Below are 26480 nucleotides of genomic sequence, written 5' to 3' on the forward strand. Positions count from 1 at the left end.
ACTACTCACCGCACACACACACACACACACACACACACACACACACACACACACACACACACACACACACACACACACACACACACACACACACACACACACACACACACACACACACACACACACACACACACACACACACACACACACACACACACACACCTGGCTGCATTATCCTCTTTTAAAATGATTAGACGCGAGCAGGGGCTGCAATATACCCTTGCTGTCATGGGAGCAGGCAGCATTAAAGGTTCAATGACAACTTTATTAGAGGTGAGGGTCCGGAGTCTTAACCAATTATAAAGCCTGAATAAATGTCACGCTAATTATTTCCAGAAAGCCGTGAAATTGTAGTCGATTCTCCGTGAATAATCTACCTTCCAACACAATTCCACAGTTGGCTGAATAAGATTCATTTACAAAGTGTGTGCGTGTGGGTGTGTGTGTCCTCAACGTGTTTGATGGTACATCTAAAGCATCATTTAGGCCTATTTCACAATGACTGAATGGAGCTCTGATCATGATGTATCAACTTAATTTAGGCATCACTGTTATTCAATTTTATGGCAGGTTTCTATATGAAGCAATCAGTCAGATGTCAGAGAGGAAGAGGAGAAGAAGAGGAGAGGAAAATAAGTGAGGAGAAGAGAGGAGACGAAGTGAGGAAGAGAGATGGGGGAGAAGCAGGTGTGATTTTCGCTTTACTCAGCATGTGTATGCCAACTAGAATGACCAGTTACAGTTGTAAAAAGAAAATCATAGTTCCTGAGTTATGGCCGAATACAATGGTTTTATGATGTCATAGAGACTCTAACCACACATCCACGGTCTCCAAAACAAAAACACTATCCAAAAGATACCTGATACTTTCTGATAGATCATTTAATAATGCTTAATGTGATCTTTGCGTTATTATTTTTGATTTACATGTATATTAAATTCTTCTTAGATTTTTACAAGCTTTAAAAGAATGGCATTGGCAACCGTTTAAGTCCTGAATATTGTTTGCCCGTACTCACTTTTCAGGGCAGTGAGCTCAGCATAATAACTGAGAACAATAAGGGAACATTATTCTGAGAAATGTCTGCCCGAATAGAAACCTCAAATAATAAAAGAGGACATATTATGCTCACTTTCAGGTTCATATGTGTATTCTGTGTCCCTACTGTGTCCATACTTTAATGTTCAAAAAGCTCTTTATTTTCCTCATACTGCCTGTGCTGCAGCACCTCTTTTCACCCTCTGTCTGAAACCAGAGCCAAGTCTGCTCTGATTGGTTAGCTGGTGGGTGATTGGTTAACCACTGTGTCTGAATGTCCCGCCCCTTAGCCTATCACATACAATATGTTGGAGCGCTGGCCAAAAGGAAAGTGTAGTGTAATTATAGTGGGAGAGAAACTCCCTCTGGTGGGAACTTTTGGATTTTAACCTTTGCAGACCATTTACATGCACAAAAACCAATAGAACACACTACAGGAAAGAAAAACCTTCAAAAGCATAACAGAGCCTGATTTATACTGTGCTGCACTTATCTTTAAATGAAAAGATTAATTTGACTCTTGTGTCCATTAAGTATGGAACCAGAGCCAGGAAGTAATTACAGCAGCTTAGCTTAGCATAAGGACAGGAAGCAGGGGACCAACTAACTTTGTTCCGTCCAAAGTTTTAAAATGAGCCAGATATTCGGTGTTCATTCGGTGAGCTTTAAAATATTTGCCATTTTTAATATTATGCAAGGCAGCTGTTCCTCACTGCATCAGGTATTTTTTCTAAGCTTCGCTACTCCCCAGCTGCATACCTAATGGGCAGATATTAGTGGGAAGGATTGATATGTAGGCGGCATGTGGAGCAGTGGATAGACCCTTGATGTTCGGATCAGGGGGTCACAGGTTCAAACCCCACTGCAGTCAGCATGTCGTTGTGTCCCTGGGCAAGACACTTCACCCCAAATTGCTCCTGTGGGGATTGCCCACAGTATTGAGTATGTAAGTCGCTTTGGATAAAAGCGTCTAACAAGTGACATGTAATGTAATTTAATATGTGGGAAAGAAGCATAACACACAAGTTAAAACTATTTTACAAAATATAAACATATATGTCAGGTCAGAAGTTGAGTTTGAACGTATAGTTCATTCACTCCCAAAGGCCCGGCACACCCATGGGCCACCCACTCACAGCTCTAATCAACCAGCCTCAGTATTTGTTTTGGTCTTCAATACTTCTTAGTTATTTGGTTTCAATAGTTTTTTCTATAATTCTAGAAATAGTTTTTCAATAATAAACAGTAGGCTATCTAGTAATTGTTTGGTACAACCTTGGTTGCAGGACAATGTGAGCTCAGCCGGTAATAGAAGTTTAGTTAAAGCACTGTGACCACTGATTGGTCAGAGATACGTCCTGCACAAACCCACCATTTTAAAGAGCCACGCTACCATCAATTTGGACGCCCAATAAACAAAACTTTAATTTGATGCTCTTAATGAAAATGTAAGTTTACATTAAGGTAAAATTGTTAATCCATTTAATAACATTCAAAATAACTGGCATGTTCATGAAGTGTTGCTACGCCAATAAGGGTGACTGTGACTCTGGAAGTGGAGTGGTCAATACCAATCATAAGGTTGGTCGTCCGATGCCATGCCTCTGTAGTCATGTGTCCTTGGGGAAAAAGCTCAACCCAAATTGCTCCTGATGGCATGGCCAACGGTGTGTAAGTGCAGGGCCGCCCCTGACTACAGGCCAATTACGCAGGCTGCATGGGGCCCCGCCTTGCGCAGGGGGCCCTGCCCAGAGGGCCTCAGCTGCTGTGCACAGTTCTCCGCTGAGTTCTCCGCTCAGTTCTCCGCGCACCCCCCGCGAGAGTGAGAGGTGACAAGGGGAGCACGTCTGTAACCCGACACCGTTGCAATGAATCGACATCATATTTGGCAGGAAATGCAGACGTATTCACCTGTAAACGCATACTGAACGACATACATGCACATTTACCATTTACCTCACTGCATACAAAAGTAACTGTGTTGATAATAATAATAATAAACAGGAATTATATTTGCAAAGTAGCCTACTTTGTTTCCAAAAAAAAAAAGTTCACTCCTGTCGGTCGAGGGGGGGGGGGGGCTCATCTCACAATGTCGCTTGGGGCCCCAAATTGGCCAGGGGCGGCCCTGTGTAAGTGTGTGTGAAAGTTAGTTTTCCTGAGCAGGTAGCCTCTTGTATGCGTCTGTATGAACGTATGTGACTAGGTGAATGCTGATTTGTTAATAAGGGGACGAAAGTTGGGAATAATTGGTATAGAACTGCAGTCCATTTACCCTTTAGCCTCAGATGAGAATCTTACTGCTCGCAATGAAATCGAAAAAAGGGTAGCACAAGTGAATAAAGTCAAATAAAGCAGAACTATGCAGCGGGAATGAAGCACTAGTGTCCAAGAAGACAACATGTGTCTGTCTGAAGCCATCCATTTCCTTACAATGGCCTTACTTTCAGGATCAATCTGAATCAAAAAGATGCCCGAGGGGTAGGGTGTCGGGGGGGTGCTTAGATGTCTCCCACTCTGCCTCTTCACGAACCCCCTCAAACCTCTTATTTAAATCCTGCTCAAAACATCAGTCAACTTCATAAGTTGTTTACTGCCAAGGTTTCACATTCACTTTCCATAAAGTTGACTTTAAGGCTGGATGTACCAATCTAACTTTGGCATTTATAAAGTGTTTTCTTTTTTTTTCTTGCAGCAGGGAAACATCTCCCGGAGGCCAGTGTTTGGAGATTGGAATAAATTATGTACTGCTTCATTTAGGAATATACAGCACTGAAGAGAGGCAATCAGAAAGACGCCAGGATTTATTTTATTTTGAGAATGTTCAAAAATGCGGGTATATGCTGTAAAGGCTATTTCCAAACAATATATGGTGGAATACTAAAAGAGCCACAAAAGTAGAATGCATCTTTAAATTGAAAAAGCGATAACGTGTTTTTAAATAATTACAAAACAGCAGCAGAAACTTCTGATATCAATCATAACTTTGTGTTAATGAGCACAAATCTCTATCCACCGCACCCACATGTCTCATCTGCAGTATTTAAGATAACATGAGAGGCATTGTTTTAACAAGCAGCCAGCCTACGCATCGGAGCTCTTTACTGACCATCAGACAGCCACAGTGCGTAGGAAGAGTATTCCCATCCTCATGCCACAGGGTTCACACACCCTCCAATATTGAGAAAAATCCACTTTGTTTCAAGTGGAGACAACAAAGACAACTTTGAAGGTATTTTTTATTCTTCATTTGTTAGAAGTTTGTCCCCTACCCCCTCCTGGGTTCATGGGACTATTAAGGGGCCGCTGCCACCTGTCATATTAGAGAGAGAAACAGCACACCTCTCCATAGCTTCTCTAGCTGGTGTAGTTGCCAGTGAATCAATGAAAAAGCTCAACTGTTGTGTAAACTTAACACTAAAACCGCCAGAGGTCGCTGTATACCTAAAATCTCCAACGGGTCAAATGTACCCGCTATTGATTTTCAAGGTACAATGTTATTTTATTTATCATACAGAACAGTGAGTTTTGATCGCACAGGGATGAAACATATACTAATAGAATCTGTGGACTCTCAGCTTTTCATATGATATAGTTTGTGCAGATAGCATGAAGTATAAAACATCGCTACCAGTGCTGATTTAAACGCTTGGTGTTAGACTTGTGTTTTGTTTAGGTACAAATCTCTCTGCTCTCTCTCTCTCTATAACTAGCTATCGACCTACACTGCACAAAAATATAAACGCAACACTTTTGTTTTTGCTCACATTTTTCCTGAGATGAACTCAAAGATCTAAAACATTTTCTATATACACAAAATAACCATTTCTCTCAAATATTGTTCACAAATCTGAAAAAATGTGTGATAGTGAGCACTTCTCCTTTGCCGAGATAACCCATCCCACCTCACAGGTGTGGCATATCAAGATGCTGATTAGACAGCATGATTATTGCACAGGTGTGCCTTAGAATGGCCACAGTAAAAGGCCACTCTGAAACGTGCAGTTTTGCTTTATTGGGGGTGTCTGGGGGGGTCCACCATGGGCCACTCAATTCACAACATTACCCTAACCCTAACCCTACCCCTAACCCTAATCCTACCCCTCACACCAGATACTGACTGGTTTTCGGACCCCCCCAGAACCCCCCCCAATAAAGCAAAACTGCACGGTTTGATGATTGATAGGTGTGTGGGCTGTCTTTCATTTTGACACGCAGAAAAATGTTATAATAAACATAGATACTGTATGTTAAATGGATATATCCGCCTGCTTTCATTTATCTTTCCATTCCCAACAATATACATAAAGAAATGGCATATTTTGGACATAGTTCGAATGGTGATTAATCATGATTAATTAATTGTTAAGGTGTGATTAATCTGATTAAAAATTGTAATCGTTTGACAGCCCTAATTAATATCTATGCAATTGACATTGCGTTGACATCGGCAGTATAGTCATATTTCTAGCTGATCATATTGGCTCCTTAATTGTCTCTGACCTGGAGCCCCCACATCAAGTACATCTGGAACAGACTTCTCCAGTGGACAGTTAACTGTAGCATCATTAATAAAGTGTCATGTGTAAAAGCCCAACACTGTTGTAGCTCTATGAACTGACAGTATTAGCATATTTAGTCCATCACCCCTAACTCCCCAGGACAAGTCAAATCATGGTCCATTCCAGAATGCTTCAGATACTGGCTGTTTGGCTTAGTTGATAACCAGCATTTTATGTGAGTGTTAAAAAAGATTGGCTCATATCAGTAACAGATTGACATGTTCTTCATTCAGCGGGGTAAACATTACTTTTTACATTTTTATATTTGGAAAATGGGCAGCATTTAAGAGATTGTGTGTCTACTATTTTGAATTCAAGACGAGGTTGATGTAATTAAAAAACTACAAGGATGTTGCAGTGATTCTTTGGAAGAATAGCTAAAGCCCAATCGTTTAGGGTAGTTAAAGTGGTCCAATATGATTGGCTGGTCTTTGTGTCTGACATGGTGACTGCAAGTTGGTAAAGCAGCTAACTAACTGAACTATCAAAGTCCTCCAATCGCAAAATCTAAATTATTCCGGAAAAGTTTAGAAGCTAATGCTAGCACTAGCTCCAAGCTTTCGGACTGTAAGAGGAACAGCCAGAATACTATCGGGACTAAAAATGGTGTCTGCTTTTACCTCTCTCAAAAAGTCTGAGACAATGGGTCGCCATGGGAACAATTACACAAGGAATCATATATTCCAGCTAGAAGTGCACTTCTGACTTCTGAGAGCGATGACCTCTGCCAAGGCTGTTAGTACAAAATAATATGTGTATCCGCCCGGTGATTCAGATCCACTCTAAAGTTGAATGGGCTCTTTTCCTGAGCCATGCTTCCACTAGTCTTGTGAAAATCAGGCCAGTAGTCTTTTAGTAATCCTGCTGTAAACACACAAACAAACTGAACCGAAAACATAACCTACTTGGAGCTGGTAGTGATCTAAGTCATAAATACATCAATGGATTGCTTTTTTTCTAGAAAAATGCGATTAAAATAATCTTGGTGTGATACATTGGCTGTGATTGCTTTCCAGTAATCGTTGACTGCAGCTCATACTTTATATCCATCCTTTTATTGCCGTGACATCACTCCTTGTTTAAATTCTCCTAGCCCACCTTTATCTTGGCAGCTCAGGGCATGGAAACTGCTGTTTTCTTTATAAGTAACCAAGATAGAAACATCAATATTTCAGCCATAAGAGAAAATCACATTTATTTACTTACACTACTGGCCATAGATGGTGGTGCTTGACGATAGTGGTGTTTGGATTTCCGGTGCAGTGGCCTTGCCTTCCTCCCGGCTCTTTCTCATATTGATGCAGAGTACAGCGAATGGCTCTCAGTGGCCCATTACAGGGCATGGGGTAAAACAACCTCCCCAAAACAATACCAGTTAGTAAGTTGTGGCAATAGGATTATTGTGTCAACCTCCTTTGCAAAACAGACTTCAGAAAATTATTATAACATGAACCAATAAAGCATTTACATAGTGGTTGTTGTTGGTGCGTGGGCTATCAATGCCATCTTAAATCAATTTGTCCGGTTTCCCATTGTTGTTCAAGGACAGAAGATCCTTTAGGGAGTCATACAGGTTTCCACCGGCTGCCTCCCACCTGGAGGGATGAAGCCATTGATCTAATGTTGCTGTTTGGATAGTTATTCTAAGACAGCTCCAATTAATTCATCTCCCCTATGGCAGTTTCAGACAAGGCACTGACCTCAACAATGTACACTTCACTTTAAGCTTCTAAGTATTTGAATCGTACCTAGGAGCTTAAATCGTAACTAGGAGCTTAAATAATCCAAAAAAATGTGGGCCGGAAGTTAAACCATTTAATGAAAACAACTCCAAATGTTAACCATGTACATTGTGTACATCACATTTTTCTACGAAAGGATGGGGTCTATCTAGCATGCAAGTTCCCGTAAAAACAGGATTATGGATTTTGAACTATGGATTCCAAAAACACGGGAATGAATTACAGCTCTCTGAATCACGTACATCCAAGTCAGGTTTTTATGGGTTTTAATGTTTTTTGGTTGGATGACATTCAAAATCTATGGGTTTAACCCAAGCTTAAGCAATTTCATTGTTTAGTTCTTCTAAATAAATCGGTTATACAACCCATTAGTGTATACTGAATCTTCTAGGTTGTGTCTAAAAACTTCAGTTGTTAACAAGGGTCAATGAGACTGCTATGGGTGATCATGCCAAAGACAATTCCACCTTTAGCCGAGCAGTAAGGCCGTGAAGTCATGCAACCGTAGTGTCATTTGTTTATAGCCTAAGGTTAGCTTTAACTTCTAGCGATTGCATTTAAGATCAGATGATCCTGTACAACGTGTAAGTAGAATAAACGCGTGATTGCGACAAACCAAATGTTCTTCTTTGTTAAGGATTGAATTGGAATGAAAACAGACTACAGTTGACCTATATCCTTTGTCATAAATGAAAATAAAACCTGCTGTTACCATCCTGACCTGCTTTAGGGCATTCATTTTGAAAGCAGAAGACATTCTACAGAGGTCAAACTTACCGAGGATAAAAGTTAGTTCATCAATAAGGGAAGCACTGATTATGGAATTCTGGGCCGATGCCAATATTCAAAATAACAATTTCTACCAATTGAAGATGATCTTTTATGTTGCTTCTGTTACTTATTTAGTTTTTACTTCATTATCATCATAATGAAGCATCATTTCTTTTTTCCCCCTGGTATTCTTCTCAATTATTGTCAAAAATGACATGTACTGTGAGGAGCTATAGTCATGTATTTTTCATGACGTAACTTTATTTTGCATCCTGACAAAATAAATGAGTATGAGCGGCCCCCCATATCTGTGATTCAGTTATCACCAACTCTATACAAATGCCAATCATTTCCCTGTAAATGCATGTTGCTGTTAGCGCAGATCTTTTTCCCCGCAATGAGCTCATTTGCATTGCAAGGTCATTTTGCACCAATTGTACGCATATGACCCAATTTAAATATGTAAAATGAGCACAGGAGCTCTGACACCCTGTTTGCTTGGCAGCCCTTTGTGAATGCTTTAAGAATTAAACTGTTTCTTTATGTTTTTTTATTAGCGCAGGTTTAGCAGTCTTGAGACAACTTTTTTTTGTCATATTATTGAGAAAGACACCCATGGCTGCCTCCCCTGCTGCGATTGGGATATGACTAAATAACACTGACATCGATCTCTTCTGGTACTAATCAACATACGTTCCAATATGTCAATGATGAAGCTGAACTAACATGGTGCATTTTATAAGAGGAAAAAAAAGCGAGGGGCATACAAGAAAAAAGGAATCTGTCCTTGGGGATATACTTATGTGATAAAAGAACTGTGACAAATGTTAGGCTTCAGCAGCAGAACTCAAAGAGCAGCAGGCTCAGTAGAAACTGCTGCATATGATTTTCCTTTAGGGACTTTTCTTTTGAGTGAAGAAATTGTGTTTTATGAAGACTGAGAGAATTTCAGTATGGCTTAGTTACTATACTGATACACAAAGAAAACCATGTGGTATAAAGCTCCTTAATAAATGGCTTAGATGTATTAGTTCATAAAGAGGCACAAAGGATATTGCACTTTAAAACTTAAAGTTGAAGTAGAAGACATTTTACCTTATCTAAAGTTGTTTTTTTGCGTTCTAGACTGAGCTATCCCTAGATATGATTAAATCTTTGAATGCCGATTTCCTTACGAAATGACTTCTTCAATGTATTATGCTAGGCATTGCAGGCGTCATATTCCAAAACATAGGCTTTGCACGGTTTGTTACAATACAATATGTTACGATCATTTGACCTGGGATTCAACCCTTTATTAAATGTGATGATTGAACGGTGCGAAAAGGAAGGCCTCAGTCTAGCCATATGTAATCGCAATACCCTGTATCTCTGATTTGATGGTAACAACTCATGTTCACTGTTCAGAACATGGTTTGGGTCAGACACATTGTTGTCGGCCAGCCTCCATATGTTGTTTTGGTAGGTTGATACCAAAACCTACCAAATGTGTTTGAAAGTGGAACAAAACTGTCATTATGTTAACATTGGTAAGTAAAAAATATGTCAACATCTTTCTCTGTTAGTTCCCAGTTTATCAAAGGGTTGAACTACAATCTTTGAGCAGATTCTTCATTTGTAGCTCAGTTATGAATTTAAAATGGAGGACAAACACTTGTACTATGTAGTATTACAGTACTGTAGAACATGCAGAAGTATTTGTTCTACTCGCTATGAAAGACCCAAAGCAGCATACAAAATAAATTATTTGTTTTGTCTTTTTACTAATGTAGTCAAAATTATCGCGTTAACGGCGGTAATTAATTTTTTGAATTAATTGCGTTAAAATATTTAACGCATTTAACGCATGTGCAGAATGGCCCGCCCCATACATCCCACCAGTGGCAGTGCCAGGGTATGGCTGGGGTAGCTACACCATGGGCGTCGCCTGGGAAGCCCCGGATGTTTTTTCTTTACCCCCGGACAAATTCTCCCTCAATAATATAATACATTAACCGCACTTTACCTAGAGGACGGCAGGAATGTATTTTCCCGTGTTCAGTGAATGCAACAGAGGCAAGACACCACCAGACCAATCAGAGAGTTGCATGGAAATAAACGTGTTTTATTGGCTGACAGGTACGTACCTCTCCTCTGTGACGGTGTTTAAACTTTAAACTTTCAGCCGCGGACTATCAGAGGAAGAAGCGTAGAAACATGGAAGACTTTGTAGTCAAGGCATCATGTGGAGCAATGTGAAACATTAAACATAAATAAACTGGTGTACAAAACTCACATACCTGCATTTCAATGGACAGCATAAAAGGACACTGGGTTCTGGTGCTCAGATTAGCTATTGATGATCACGTTGATAAATCATATAAAACAAATAGCCAATCACACAAAAACATGTTGTTGTGACTGTGAGCATTAAACAATTAACATTAAACTAAACAAACACAACAGTACGTTATTGTCCTATAAAATAAAAACATACATTTTGTCCACCGAGATAATACAGGCACCTTACCCTCAAGAGATCCTCACGTGCTATGACAATCTCCCACAATCCATTGCCGTGACAAAGCTAATGCAGGCACACGTTTGTGACACCAGATGGCGCAATTGTGTTTGTGCGTGTGGGGTGTCTTGCAGTAGAAAATTCAACTGTAGCGCCGCCACTGTGGGCTAAGCCCCGAATGTTTACAGGTCCAGGCGACGCCCCTGGGCTACACCCACACCAAGAAATGGCTTAGCCCCACCTTAGCCCCACCATGAAAAATGATGTTAAAGTAAGCAAAATAAAGTCCGCCAACTCGCGCCGAGTAAATTGCACAGACAGCAGTTAGTAAGATTGATTTCAGAAGCCACTTGTCTGGAAATACCGAAGACCAGAAACGGTTTTGAAAACTTTTGTCACGTAGTGAAGGCGTCAATCAAAGAGTTGGCACAGCAGAATACTGTAAGGCGGTGTGACCTTGTGGAATGTGATGCTGTTAAATGTACTCTGTCTGGCCCGAGTTGAAAGACTTCTATCGAGAGCCCCCGCTGAGTTGCTGACACCCCTTAATGCTGGCGAGCACTGACCTGAAAAAGGCCCAAAACTACCACCCACAGTGGGGGCTCACTGAGCACCACAATGCCACTTCTATCCATTCTGCCAGCATGACCTGGCACGAAAGCACGGCAGTCATGGCGACATGACATCCATCAGAAATGGCCGAAGGATATACACTTTTACCAAGTGAATAAAGACGGAGCTGAAAAGCCTGTAAAGTGTGAAGCGTGAAGGTTACGGAGAAGACTGCTGAAAGATTTCCATTTACTTTACTTTAGAAGACAAAAGGCCTTGAGTCTGCAACTATTTGGTACAGCCCTATAACTATCCTTTAATAAAATGTTTTATATTCTGTTTACTGATTATGATAGCTTACTGTTTGTTCCGGTAGATTCACGGGGAGTTGCCGTGTCAGATTCTGATTATGGGACACTGTGGAGTGTCTTTGCCTAAGAGCCTTACCTCATTATATTCCATAATATGTAGACATATCGCCTGCCGACACTGTATTTAACTAAGGAGAGGGAGCTGTGTGTGAAACGTCTAGGGTATGCCACGTTTTACTATCTGAATACGTTTTTAAATCGCATAAAAATACTGTGCCATTGACATTAAATAAGATTTCCGTTGTTTACTGTCACAATGGATTTCTGCTGCCTCTAGATATTAATGCACAAACTATGCTATCTTGATACTGAGGAATGTAATGTTCAGCGAGACATGTAGACACTTGACCCTGACCTCGTTTTACCTGGCTAGATCGTAATGGCAATTTGTGCTGCTGACATTCTTCATTCCAGTTTACATTCAGATTTTAAAGGTCTTCTATCATGCAAAATACACTTTTTGATGTATTCTATACATACACATGTGTCCCCGGTGTGTCAGGGAACTCACAAACCCTCTCTTTTTTCCTCTGTACCCAAATCTCTAAAAACAGGGGTACAACTGATATTTAACTGATATGATGTAATATCTGAAATGTGGGCTGGCTTTACGCCCACGGCCCTATCAGAAACAAAGAGCGAAGTGTTTTGGACAAAGGAGTCCTGCGGGAGTAAGACTGACAAAGACAAAGGAGTCCTGCGGGAGTCACGAGGGAGGCAAAGAGCAGGCAAATCCTACTTTGATTGAGCTAAGTATTGCTGGTGTCTTATTTTTCTTTTCTTTAGCTTTCTAGCCCCTCATGCTATAATCATGTGTATTTTCTCCATTCCCGTTCATGTGTCTTCTCGCAATTATCACTGGCCCCGTGTATCTCCTAATCGATATAACCGGCCTGCTCTCGTCTATCCCACGTGCTCCACTGACATCCAACATCTAGTTTCAGGCGGCCTGTGGAACTGCCAGTCAGCTGTTCCTAAGGCCGACTTCATCTCTGGCTACGCCTCCCTGCAGTCTCTGGATTTCCTTGCTCTCACTGAGACCTGGATTACTCCATTCAACACATCCACCCCAGCAGCTCTCTCCACAGCATATTCCTTCTCCCATACACCCAGACCCACTGGCAGAGGAGGTGGCACTGGTCTCCTGCTCTCTCCCAAATGGAGCTTCTCCCTCTTCAAGCTACCTAACTTCACTCCTTCCACCTTTGAATTCCATGCCGTCACAGTGACCCATCCTATACAACTAACCATTGTTGTTCTCTACCGTCCACCAGGCGCCTTGGGGGACTTCTTGGAGGAGTTAGATCATCTCCTCTCACACATCCCTGAAACTGGCCCTCCCGCTGTACTTCTCGGAGACTTCAACCTCCAGACAGGGAAGATAGACGGACTAACATCTCTGTTAACCGCCTTTGCTTTCTCGCTGTCTCCGTCTCCACCGACTCATAAAGCTGGCAATGTCCTTGATCTCATATTCTCAAGGAACTGCTCTACTTCTAACCTCTCTGTAAACCCGCTCCACACCTCCGATCACTTCTTCATCTCATTCTCTCTACCCCTTTCCAAACATAACAAACTAATCTCTTCTCATCCTGCACCTGTCCGCCGTAACCTCCGTTCCCTCTCCTCCTCTACCTTTGCCTCATCGGTGCTCTCAGCCCTCCCTTCCTCTGACTCGTTCCAACTCCTGCCTCCAAACTCTGCTGCAGAAACTCTCCTCTCTACTCTCTCATCCTCTCTGGGCTCTCTCTGTCCTCTCACATCTCGGCAGGCTCGTCAGTCCCCTCCTGCTCCCTGGCTAAATGACGCACTGCGTGCTAATAGAACCGTCCTTCGGGCAGCAGATGGGCAGATGGGCAGATGGGCAGCTCCCCCCCATCTTTTCTTTTTTTCAAGCTAAGGACCCAGAATCGGCACTTCTCTAACAGTGCTGAAATAGAGTGGCATGAGGCTAGAATGGGTGATCTATTTGGTATTTTGAGCAAAACACATCATAGACATGTTTTTTATATATCTGAGAACCATAATATGTCCATAAAAATAGCATGATGGGAGATCTTCAAGCTTTTAATCGGCAACTACCAACATTCAGTTCCTTTGAAAATAGCGTGATTTTATGGTCAAACAATGATCGCTACAGATTCTCATCTGTGGTGGGAACACTTTCAAAATGTCAACTTGTAGAGCCGCCACTTTGCATGAATGCCACTGAAGAAAGTCATGCAGTTGCAGTGGCAGAAGCTGTACTGTATGCTTTGCATTATTCCCCCCCATGGCCACCTATATCACTGATGCAGAACATCACATTAAGAACATATTGTTGTGTGTCGTCGTTATTTTAAAAGAGGGCATCACTGTACATTTGTTTGTATCGTTCTCTTTAGTGTTATCTCGCTATTTGCTCACACTGCAGTTGGACAGAGTCAGGGTCGAGCAGACCATCACAAAAGGCGGGAAAACACAAAGAAAGGGATTCAAGCAAGACCAAAGGAAAATGTTTTAGGAACATACCAACTACAGGACAATGATAAATGTGCCTGACCACGACTCATTTTGAGACCAATGAACACCAATGGGTAGATTGGCGCACGTGCACACTCTACTTACATTACATGGGCGCTGGGCCTGACCATGACATGGCGATGAGTCATGCAATCAGACTAGCAATGACAGTGCACCACATGTAAGATATACTGTATGTGTTTAAATTATAAATAATTGCATTTTTATTTGTATTATGCCATTCATATTTTATAAAGAAAGTCAGTAGAAATGTAAAGTGATAAGCATTTAGGCTAAGATACCAATCAATTACATGACTCACTTTTAAGTATTTAAATATTGGACCCACCGGTCACAATTTCACAAATTATAAAAAGTAAAAGTAAGCTGCCACTATAAGTTCCTCATTGGGAGTTTGTGCACTTTTCTCAACCGTATGTCCAGACATGATGTTAAATACACGGTGGGCAACACTGTAAGGGTAAATAAAGCGTCATATCAAGCTGGTAGAGGAAGACCAAGGTGAGTTTGTTTCAGCAAAATGGAAGAAAATCCTACAAATCTTGAACATGCCTGACCACTCAAGGCCAGTGAAGGTCAGCCCAGTACACAAGCCAATAGTCTGCTCATATGGGCCAGTAGCAATAACCACTTTATTACAAATAAAACAGAGTGAAAACAAGACCTTCTAGTTTTTGCTGCTTGCTCAAAAAAAGAAAAGTCAGAAATGATTGCTAACTGGCCGGAATGCCTTAAAAGCAGAAATTGCAAGAACTTGACATTAAGGACTGTCAAAGAAAGACAACCATGTATTGTAATTAATATATCCAAATGTAAGGGCAAAGTATTGTGTGATTTAAGAAGTGGATGATAATAACTACATATGTAACACCTAAAAGCCTTGTGGGTAAATGACTCATGAGCAATAAAGAAGGAAACCGGAAATAATAATTAAACACAATTGAATAAAGGTTACCGTGACAATGAGCAGGATGCCTTTCAGCAGGGTGAGCAGCGAGGTGATTGGCTGGATGACCGTGTGGGCGACTAATATAGCGAGAGTCAGAATCCAGGTGAAGGCCGGGATCACGTAGATGTGGCTGAGGATAAAACACACAAGCAGTCACACACCTGCTTTAATTCATTTCCACATTTAATTGCAACTGAACGGCACACGCCTACACACAGGTGTCTGTAGCAGAGGCTCATTTGAATGGGCTGAATGACTGTGAATCCAGAGACAGAACATCATTGTTTTTAATGTGTTGCTGTTATTTTGTGAAATAACACTAGACTAAAACTATGAAAGATAATAACTGACTAAAATATGAGTAAAACAAAAGGGGTTTTCATTTCAGAGTTTGATTAATGCATTAACAACACGCAGAATGCATCTGTGGCAGTTTGCCGGGACCAGCACTAGGTCAGGTGAGATCATGCTTTATCATTCTTTACCATTCACATCTATACAACAAAGTTGGGTTCCATAAGCACAAAGTTCTTCAGAGATCCAGCCTCTTAATTGTGTTCTCAAAGTGTACCAGATGAATATGCTCAAACTTTAAAAAAGTTCTTCTGGAAGGAGCACCCGCCCATGTCTCACACAATCCTGTGGGAGAACAGCTCCCTCTAAACCCACTCAACTGGATGGGGCATGGTAAGTTCAGATCGAGCCAAGATGACGCAGAGAGCCTTATAAGAATGATATAAAGAATTAACACATAAGTTCAAGAAAATCCACTGTTTGAAAGTGATCCCGTGTAGTATGACTGCTCTTACCTGCGTACAGTAGTATGACAGAAGCATGTCCATAATGCCTTTTATTACCACTTTGTGCCACTATCCATTTGTTTCACTTTTCATTCGTTTTGTTACCAAGAGCACTAACTGGAGGACGCCTGCCCTCAACCTTTAGCTCGTCACCGCTCAAGCTGTAGAGGGGAGGATGATCCGTGGGAGACAATGCCTAGGGCGATACAAGTGTACTCCACTAAAATCAAAAGGCAAATATTGAGTTTTACATCTTGGTTTTGTTGCCGGTATATAAATAAATAATCGATGTACTTAGTACTATACTAAAAAACATGTTTTGGAGTCCGAACACTGAACAAGCACTTTGTTCCAATAAGATGAAATGATATGAAATGTTTCTCTTTCTTTTTTCTTTGCTGTTGCCTTGGTTTCGCTCCAACACTTAGGTGATATGATAAGGGACAGGGTGTCTCTAAGCGGTTGACCAATCACAACAAAGCTGGCCAGCTTCCCAATCAGAGCAGACTGGGCTCTGGTTTCAGACAGAGGGTGAAAAGAGGTGCTGCAAAAATACAAATATGAACCTGAAAATAACCATAATATTTCCTCTTTAATATGTTCTAACATTTTAAGGAGTGTTTTTCCAAGTATATACGTTTAAGGATAATTAGGGGTGCCATATCTGACACCTTCATTGATCCATTTAAATCAAAACCTGAAATAAATGAAGGATTGCCATTTCTGATTAGCGTGATATGTGCTCCTAAAGATAGTATTTTAATTCTTCGATATATATATATTTTTTTACTTTTTTACCAGCAGTCTCTGGTGCAGGAATATTAAGACAGTAATCTGCTCCCTGGGTTGTAATTGGATCTCATTAAAGCTTTAAACCCTGCAGAGCTCAGAGTTTGTTTCCAAGACACCCACTATCTGCAGCAGTGGGACTGAGAGCAGTTTGTGTGCAGAGCCCTGCACCTATTGATTGCTGCCTCTGGGGAGGGGGGATAAGGTGCTTTATCCAAAGAAGGCTGCACAAGATTTTTTCACTCCAGTAATCCTGCCATCCCACTCCCACAACGCATCGCAGCGTCTCCCCCGGCGCTGATAATGAAGCGCCCAGGCGTGCAAATCAAGCACTCCCACCGACCAGAGTTTGAATAATATTATTTGCGTTAAGTATTTACTGGGGCATGACCAAATAAATTAGTCCTGTTAACTGATAAAGGTAATTATAGGCCTGGGAGAGGGGAAGAGGAGGTGTGGGGGGGGTTGGGTTTGATCACTCGAAAAGAAGGCTAATGGTGCTGCATTGATTCTTGCTCCAGTGACTGGAGAGTGTTTAGTGAACGACTCCAGTATGATAATGCTATTCAGTTTGAAAAGACAGAACAATGCAAATAAGAGTCATAACCTTAAATGACTCATTTCACCTAAATATTCAAATTCAACGTTTTTATAGTTTCTGAAACCTCACTAAAAAGGTTTCATTTGGAGATCCTTGTGGATTCTTGCTTAAAGCATCTGAAACAGTTGAGTGTATATGTTTTCTTGTCACTTCAGTTTTGGCAGGATCTGGTTTAATATCAGAACTGTTCAGGTTTTGATTCATAAAGATCTGTGTCAGATATAGTAAACCCTTATTATTATTATTATTATTATTATGGGTTAAGAGAATAGACATGCATGCAAATGAAAACCCTCCTTAAATTGTTTTAAAAAAGAATACATTTTCAGGTTCATATTTGTATTTGTTGCCTCTGCCGTGACATGTTCTCATACTGCCTGTGCTGCAGCACCTCTTTTCACCCTCTGTCTGAAACCAGAGCCCAGTCTGCTCTGATTGATTAGCTGGCCGGCTCTGTTGTGATTGGTCAACTGCTGAGAGATGTGTCCTAAATGTCCCGCCCCTTGGCCTATCACGTATGGAGCGCCAGCCAATTGCACACAAGTGTTAGTGAGGTCACTTTGTTCTGGAAGTAAACACATGAGCGTGTGGAAACTCCCTCTGGAGGGAACTTTGGGATTGTAGCCTTTGTAGAGCGTTGATATTCCTAAAAACCTATATAACAAACTACAGGAAAGGGAACACCCCAATAAGCCTGATGGGGCCTCTTTAATGTGTAACAGAACATGTGTATTGCTTATTGTTCAGCATGAAACACAGCTGCACCTCGATAACACCAGAATACATTATCTCTATTGTGTCTTTAGGATTAACGGGACAACTCCTACCCCACTATACAGCATTGTTAAAAGACACAATAAAGTTATCTGGATGCAGAATGTTCTTAAAGAAAGGCAGCACAAATTAAATAATTGGATTCATTTGGTGCTATATGAATGGATTTAAAAATAATGACTCATGTCGGCCAATTACGCCAGTTAACCCTTTTGAGTTCTGTTGCCGCAGTTTCAAGTGAAGGCTCTCACCTAATTAGTTATTTAGTATTCATTAGTAGAGAATACTTTTTTATACTAGGGTCAGACATCTAACAAAACTAAAAGAAAATAAAGAAATACATCCTTTTAGTGTGATAATGGGATACATTTCTGCTGTTTGTTTCCTCTAATTAAAGCCAACGCTGTCAGAGCCTCCCACTCGGGTGGGCCGCGATCAGCTCCCAGGAGTGCATCAGTTTAGAAAGAATTCAATTTCAGAAACTACTTTTTCGATTGTTGAGAAACTGAAAGTGGGATTCTGTTGCCGATAGATGGGGGGGTCAGACTGTTTTTGTTGTAATCATTTTTTCCACCTCTGATCTGAAAACCTAAATAGGTTCAACAAATAATTCTCTGCTAATTATTAGTTTGACCATTTGAATATACACAATAGATTGAATAACTCTCTGAGTCACACGCTCGTAGGAGCTGAGAAGAATATCAGTGACTTGTATGTAGGAGGAAAAGCAAACTAACAATGAAACTGATCTCCTCCTATGGTACGTTATGGAAAACAGTCAAGCTTGATACGTACGACACGTATTTGATTGTATTTTCAGGGGGGATAAAAACAAATACATGTGTGGTGTTGTGATGAAGAAATGCATGAAAAACTGGTTAGATAATTAACTTTATTATTACATAATTTCTAAATGATTGACTCATACTGTATATCTGAAACCTAGCTAAAGGTTGTAATAGCTGGTGTCACAGAGACATAGTGTGTGAACCACAGGACATGTGATCCCTGCTGCTATCATACTGTGGGCACTACCTGCTCCTACAGTGGGGACCCTGTCCACTCTCACACTGCTGTGAAACCTGAAGGAACTGAAGCATCATTCAGAAAAAGGCCTTTCCTCTCATTTCACCACACCTAAAGCAAACGATTACAGATCATTTGTCATGAATTAGTTCCGTTAGCGTACTGCTTACTGATATCCAGTGTTCTCCAGTTGCAAAAGCAATAGTTGCAGCTTTTTCCAATTTGTTGGCTTTCTTTGTCTTTTCACTGTTATCATTTACTCGTTTTCTAGACTATTCGGAGTGACCTGATCATCATAGTCTTCAGTCACATGAAGGGCTCACATTAGGAATGCCACAGAGCTACTGCACAAACCTTTACAATGTTCATCTTTCACCATAGGAAAGACAGCAACCAAAGATATACAAGCAAACTGCAGGTTGGTAATGTGTATATCTTATTGGGGCTAAAGAAGCTCAGTCTGTCGGGACTTGGCTTGGGTAATAAAGAGTCATATGGAACACTTAAAGGAATGGTATGCTCATGACACTAATTTTTTTTAAATTATCATCCGATAAAACAGACCAGTCTCTGCCAGTCTCTCTCTTTTTTTTTAATCCGATGACATTATCAGTGATTTTAAACTGATTATATACCGAAATAACATCAACACTGTGGGCGCCGCCATTTCCCGGACGTGACGTAATCCATGCGTTTGGTTTTTTCGAAGACACGTTGATCTCCATGTTATTTACTGTAGTTTCTCTCTTCAAATATGCCTCACTGTATCGCGAAATATTGCCACAATTCTGATAGGAACAATCCACGGAATGCTCAATTCCATCTGTTGCCAAAAGGTAAGCGTAAGAAGTACATTCGGAGGCAGTGGCTAGCGAAATGTGGCCGGCCCGAACCGAGAGATTCACAGGCTCATGTATGCAGCGAACATTTCACATGTCCGGACGACTACTCTGAGAGTATGATAACACATAACATGGGATTTATGGAACAACCATTACTTAATGCAGATGCAGTACCATCGGTCTTTCTGGTGTCATCACCGACCAGGACACCAGTTCGGCCAGTTGAGAAATCGCCCTCTGCAAGTGTGAAGCGACGGAGGAGCAGAAGTAGTGCTCGGACTAAGGTATGTTATAGCGCATTTCCATTGCAGCGGCTAGCCCCGTTTTAACGTCCAGGCCAGGACAGTTTTTGGTGGCCTTTCCATATAGCGTAGTACCGGCTAGTGTGTATTTCCCCCCAGTTTTTCCGGCCCCATAAAATCGTGATTCTATGGCCAGGGACAACGAAGCTGAGTATGCTAAACTAGAGAGGGAATCGCTAGCAAGGGTGGTACTACATGCATACATATAGTATCTTATATAATCTTCCCATTATACACACATGCATTTCCAAACATTTGGACTACCTATGTTGCACATGTATTATCTCTTCAATTGACACACGGCATCTATTGCACGTCTGTCCGTCCTGGGAGAGGGATCCCTCCTCTGTTGCTCTCCCTGAGGTTTCTCCCATGTTCCCTTTAAACTGGGGGTTTTCTTCGGAAGTTTTTCCTTGTACGATGTGAGGGTCTAAGGACAGAGGGTCTACGGACAGAGGGTGTCGTATTGTCATACTGATATGTATGGATGAATTTCCCCATCCAATCTCTTCACATTGGTCAAAACTTGTTCCTCTGCTGACGAGTCCGAACTGAAATACTCCACCATGTTTCCGTGTGTTGACAAAGTGAACGCATGGATGACGTCACGACCATCACGTCACTACTGAAAATGGCAAACATGGCGGCGGCCAGACGGAATATACAGGTTTTGATAAAAAAGAGCTATAAAATCATTATTTACCGGGGAATATCGCTGATTTCTTCAGGGTATGGTTTAAACATAACGATTCACTAAATACTGAAGTTTTGATTAATTATCTAATGAGTGGACCATTCCTTTAAGCACCATATTAAGCTTTTCTGTTGTGTGTGTGTGTGCGCGTGCGTGTGTGTGTGTGGTTGTGTGTGTGTGTGTGTGTGTGTGTGTGTGGTTGTGTGTGTGTGTGTGTTAAAAGGGGTGGTTTTTTTTTGTGTATTGCAAGTATGACTGGGGATGCGATATTGTTGATGACAACCATTTTTCACGTGTTCTTCCTTTCATTCTTTAATCAATGTATGTATCATGTATGTTCATTTCTTTTTTGGAGGAAGGGAAATGTTGTTTCTTGTTAAAATGTTGAATGTAGTATATTCAAACCCCTACTCATTCAGTACAAATATAGTTATAAAAAAAAGGAACAGAGGGTCACCGGTTCAAGTACCGATCGCACACATCCGTAACTGAAGAGGTGCAAGTTCACCTCCCGTGTACCACCGGGATGTCCATGGGCAAGTACAACCGAGCAACCTCTTCTCTCTGCATGCATGTGTTTGTCAATATGTGTTATCATACCTAATGTGTACAGGTCACATGCATTTGGTTGTTGTACTGTGTCTGGACACAGTGTCCTTACAGAGTGAAAAGTCTGCTTGTGCGATTTATAAAGTTGCTCATTTTCTCCATGAATAATCCATCCTATAACACCGCTGCCAAGATAACAATGAACAGAAGTGCAGACAGTTATCTTTACTTCTACCTGGTGGCACAATAATAATGCTGCCGTTTAGGATCTCAAGGAAAGAAGGTGTTCATGTCAAAGCTGTGACGCGTGTTATTAGCTACAGTAGCTAACGCATTGGGGTCAGTTTCAGGGTCTCTGTAGTCAGCTGGTGTGGTGAGCCTTTCTAGGCCACTAAGTACTCACATCCTCAAGTAGAAGTACAGATACTCGTGTTTAAAGAAAAAAGCTCTTGTAAAAGTTGAAGTACTGACTAAACTCCTTTACTCAAGTAAAAGAAAGAAGGACTTTGAAACGTATCACGGGTCGATGTGGTAACTGGACCTCACTTTATATTATGTAACATTAAAGAACTTCTTAATCAAAGTGTAATACTCTCTTGTCATACATACACTGATCATGTTTTCTGAATGACATTAAAATAAGCGCGCAATGACTCTAAATAACAATTATTACGCTCCCAAATGAAGATTAAAACTACATTTACGAGCCTGTTTTGAAAATGTAAGAAGTGGAAAATACAGGTATTTGTGTTGAAAATGTAAGGAGTAAAAGTAAAGTAAAGTAAAGATACCAGAAGTATAGTAACAAAGTATGTGTACTTTACTGTAACCAATCTAAGAATCAGATGAAGCTTCAGTGTTTCATTTTCTTAATGAATGGACTAGCATTGACCCCCCGTTTGGCCTGAGTTGACCAGCATCTATTCATCCCAGCCTCTTCTTGGGTCATTGTAATGAATACTTTCATCATTATCCAGGACAGCGTGAGGTTAAAGAACATCAACAGGGTTTCCAAAAGACACTTCTGTTCTGGTCCAAGTGTCAGGGTGATTGGAGAGCAGGATAAAGAAGAAGAATCCACTTTATAAAAATTCAGGAAATTCAGTTGTTCACTTTGTTAGTCCTGTGTATACAACACACAACTACACACATGCACAGGTCCTATACCATTGTGTCTGAGGTTCGGTTTAGCCTGCGATTTAAACCGGTTTGAGTGGTAGGACTTGGTTTGTGTTCCCAAGCCAACTCCCCACAGACTGAGCTACTGCAGTCCCCAATCTATTCATCGATGATCCGAGTCAAATGACCTGCATTCAGCTGAAACTTATCATTTTTGACATCCATTGACTTTATGAGGTTAACATGACTTTTATATCGCTGGTGAGAGATATGTAACGTATTACACTTAATATCATGGTTCATTGCCAACAATTCTGGCTGTTCTGTTCTGGGCCAAAGATCATTTGTGATTCAATCAATTCTCCACATCATCATCATCATCATCATCATCATCATCATCATCATCATCATCATCATCATCATCATCATCATCATCATCATCATCATCATCATCATCATCACCACTGCAGTATCAACTGGTGACTCAATGCTGGGTCAAATGTTCCCCTATGAGAAAATGTTAACTTAGTTCAAATAAAATGTAATGTGAAAGTTAAAAGAACATATACTGTAGTGGGTCATATGACCTAGTTTTATTGTTGCGTGTTGAATGTATGCTGCTATATTCGTTTACATCTTCTCTTTCTCATGTTTTTACTTAAGGGTCATTGAGGGTGTTTATAGAAACTTGTATTTCTATTGGAGTTGCATTACTGATTTAAATAATAACCTTTTTATTTGTATTATTCTCTTTCATGATGAGTTTAAACCTTTTTTTACATTTTGTTTTGTGCTGCATCATGATGATTAATGTTGTTCAGTTTTTCTAAATACAATGATCTTTAGCAATCAGTTTATTAGATTAGTGGTGGGAAAGTAATCCCAAAGATCAATTCAGTTGGGATTAATCAATAGATAATGAGTCATTAGTAACAACTTTAGTCCAGATGTGCCGATATTTAAACGTTTTTTATTAATATATCAATCATTTAAAGTGGACCCCTCATGCTATATTTGAATAATATATTGTAGGGCCATACCTATATAAAACATGTCTGTGAAGTTTTTTTTCAAAATACCAAACAGATCATGCATTTTAGCCATGCCTCATTTTGCTCTATTTTGCTCTCCTCCACCCCTGTCTTTGCATGCGCTGCAGCTGACATGAGCGTCATGTTACCATGCTGTTACCATGCTGTTACCATGCTGTTACCATGCTGTTACCATGCCACAGCAACCTCTCATTCCCCTGATAGGTGGAGAGTTGGCCATATAGGCAGAGCTCCTCATTTCTGACGTCAGAGATATTTCAAATCTGTATCAGTCTGTATCAGATCCGTTGCAGCCCCGTTTTTAGAGATTTGGGTATGGAGGAAAAGAGAGAGGGTTGTGTTTTCTGACACTTGGTGAGTTCCCTGACACACCGGGATAAAATAAGTACACAAGTGCATTTTGCATGATAGGTCCCCTTTAAGCTAAATCACAAATATTAAAGCTCAATTAAAATAGTTATTTGAAATATTTGAAGGTTTTTAATGAAGAACATTTGATCCTGGAATCAGATTGGATACTGAACACCAGCGTATGTAACCTAGGATAATAAGGAACAACATATGATTTCTGGAATATTTATTTGGTTATTTGAGTGTGTGTGTGTGTGTGTGTGTGTGTGTGTGTGTGTGTGTGTGTGTGTGTGTGTGTGTGTGTGTGTGTGTGTGTGTGTGTGTGTGTGTGTGTGTGTGTGTGTGTGTGTGTGTGTGTGTGTGTGTGTGTGTGTGTGTGTGTGTGTGTGTGTGTGGATGACTTACCTGACATTAAGAAGAGCCGCGTAGGCCTCACTGCCAGCTAGCACATAACTGATCCCAATAGAAATACTGGAGAAAAACAAGAACAGAAGAGAAAGAAAAAGAAGATAGAGAGAGGGTGTTAGGCAGGCTTGGAATTTCGTCATTTTGGTGTCACACATTCTTTTAGGGCGCAAAGGCCACATGCCAGGCCACAAAGGCCATTGAGTGAAAAATTAGGATTTGGAGCTTACAAATAAATAACTTCACTTTCTGATAAGAAAAACATGACATGGAAAACAAATCACTTTTCAAACTTTATATCATCATATAGGTCTATGCCTCCTTAGTATTACTGTATATAAAGTAAAATACGCTACTTTGAATAATTAGTGTTTGGTATGTTTTCCATTTTCTACTTCTCCCATTCACAAATCAAAAATCAAATCAAAAAATCTAAAGTTCTATTAATATGTAACAAATATATTCCATTTCAGAGCAGAAGAAACAGCCTTCAAGGGTCAAACTATGCACATCATCATTCAGCAGTGCACAGTGAAGCTCCAACATTCAACTGTATGAACAAGCAACACTTTTAAATGAATAAGTCTGTGTGTGTGTGTGTGTGTGTGTGTGTGTGTGTGTGTGTGTGTGTGTGTGTGTGTGTGTGTGTGTGTGTGTGTGTGTGTGTGTGTGTGTGAGAGTCTCTTTAATACAATTTTTCAACTCGAGCGTCAAATTCGCCTGACGCATTCTCGCGGTAGCCAATCAGCAGTGACGGTACGTCCACACAGCAGCTTTAAACAAATCTTCCAACGCTTCCAACGCTTCTCTGCCCATTGACTTTGAATGGGGATGACGTCACTTTGCCTCGCTTTTCGCCGAACTGCATTGTGGGGGAGCGAAGCAAAGATTTCCAGGATTTTCAGGATTCAAAAGTTGAGCAATGTTCAACTTTTGAAGCTGAGCTGGAAGCGTCAGCCAATCAAATCCCGTTTATGCAAATCTGACAGTAGAAGCGCTAGCCAATCAAACCGCGTGTAAGCAGGGAGAACCAGACCGCAGTTCATTTCCTCATATTCCAAACGAGAAATTACGGTAGCAAATCACCCGGTTCTTTACGACCAGAACTATTAACGGGATACAAACCGGAGGAACCAGGCATGGAGGGAGGTGGCAGACACAGTGGGTGAAACTGGTAGGTTTTCGCCTGTTTGGGGAGTTTATATATATATATATATATATATTGCTCGCATAAAATCCACGGGGTTTTTTGCTTTGTATGTCGGGGGCGGGAGATTCATGTGATTGGTTGTTGGTCGCAAAAAATCCCCAAGCTTTCAGACACGCCCAGCTCCAAGATTTTTGAAAAGCTGCTGTGTGGACGTACCGTGAGGATCTCCGCCTGCCGTCACTGACGTTGAATCAGAAAACCAACACATCAGCCGTTAGCTGTTAGCACACAGAGCTCACAGCTCCTCATATCTGTTCAGAAACTAGACAAAAGTTAAACATGAACAAAACAGACTGTCTGTGTCATGGCGAATACAGTTGCTGCTTTATTTCTGTCTTTAGGACGTTGTTGTGCTTGTGAGTTTGGACGGAGCATATACAATGTTAGTTTATCCTGATCGATCCGATCTCCATTCAGAAAACACGCATTTGAAAAGGTTTTTCGCCTGCCGTCTTGTCTGCAGACTTGTCAAAGCATTAATTTGTGGTTTTACTAACCGGTATCAGTATGTTGTTACTTCGGCATCATTTTGAAACGTGGATTACAAATAAATCACGGTCAAATGTGTTCATTTTGTTTTGGTTGGTTTCTACCACAGTATTTACATGGATATAAGCCCCGCCCCCTCTCCAGCGCGTCCTGTTTGAATGACACAGCTGACAGCCGCGGGGAAACTCCAGCGAATATATTCGCATGCGTCCGTGTGAACGCAGCATAATGCAGTTCAGAGACCAGACCACTGCTCTGATGCTTTTAAAGCAACTTCGAGATTTGAACAGTGTGAGGGGCACAAAGGCCATGGAGGCCTTATTGACTTGGCCGTCAAGGCTGCCGCTAAATTCCTACCCTGGTGTTAGGTGCTCGGTCATCAACTCCTGCTGCTCTTTAAAAACAAAGTTGAACAAGCTTTATTAAGCCTGTTGAATTAAACATTAATATGTTGCTTCATCATAACAC

The 26480-nt window shown here is 40.9% G+C and overlaps 1 protein-coding gene across 1 annotated transcript in view; it reads right to left on the minus strand.

Annotated features, from left to right (window-relative positions):
* LOC117445686 (uncharacterized) overlaps window positions 1–26480 on the minus strand; it is a 99025-nt gene that overhangs the window by 46889 nt on the left and 25656 nt on the right. The window contains exons 7-8 of the mRNA XM_034081496.2: window positions 24314–24379; window positions 15016–15139 (exon numbers count right to left, since the gene is read on the minus strand). Of these exons, the coding sequence (XP_033937387.1) occupies window positions 15016–15139; window positions 24314–24379 (190 nt within the window). The remainder of the gene's footprint in view (window positions 1–15015; window positions 15140–24313; window positions 24380–26480) is intronic.

This window comes from Pseudochaenichthys georgianus, chromosome 4 (genome assembly GCF_902827115.2).
Source record: "Pseudochaenichthys georgianus chromosome 4, fPseGeo1.2, whole genome shotgun sequence".
Taxonomy (NCBI): Eukaryota; Metazoa; Chordata; class Actinopteri; order Perciformes; family Channichthyidae; genus Pseudochaenichthys; species Pseudochaenichthys georgianus.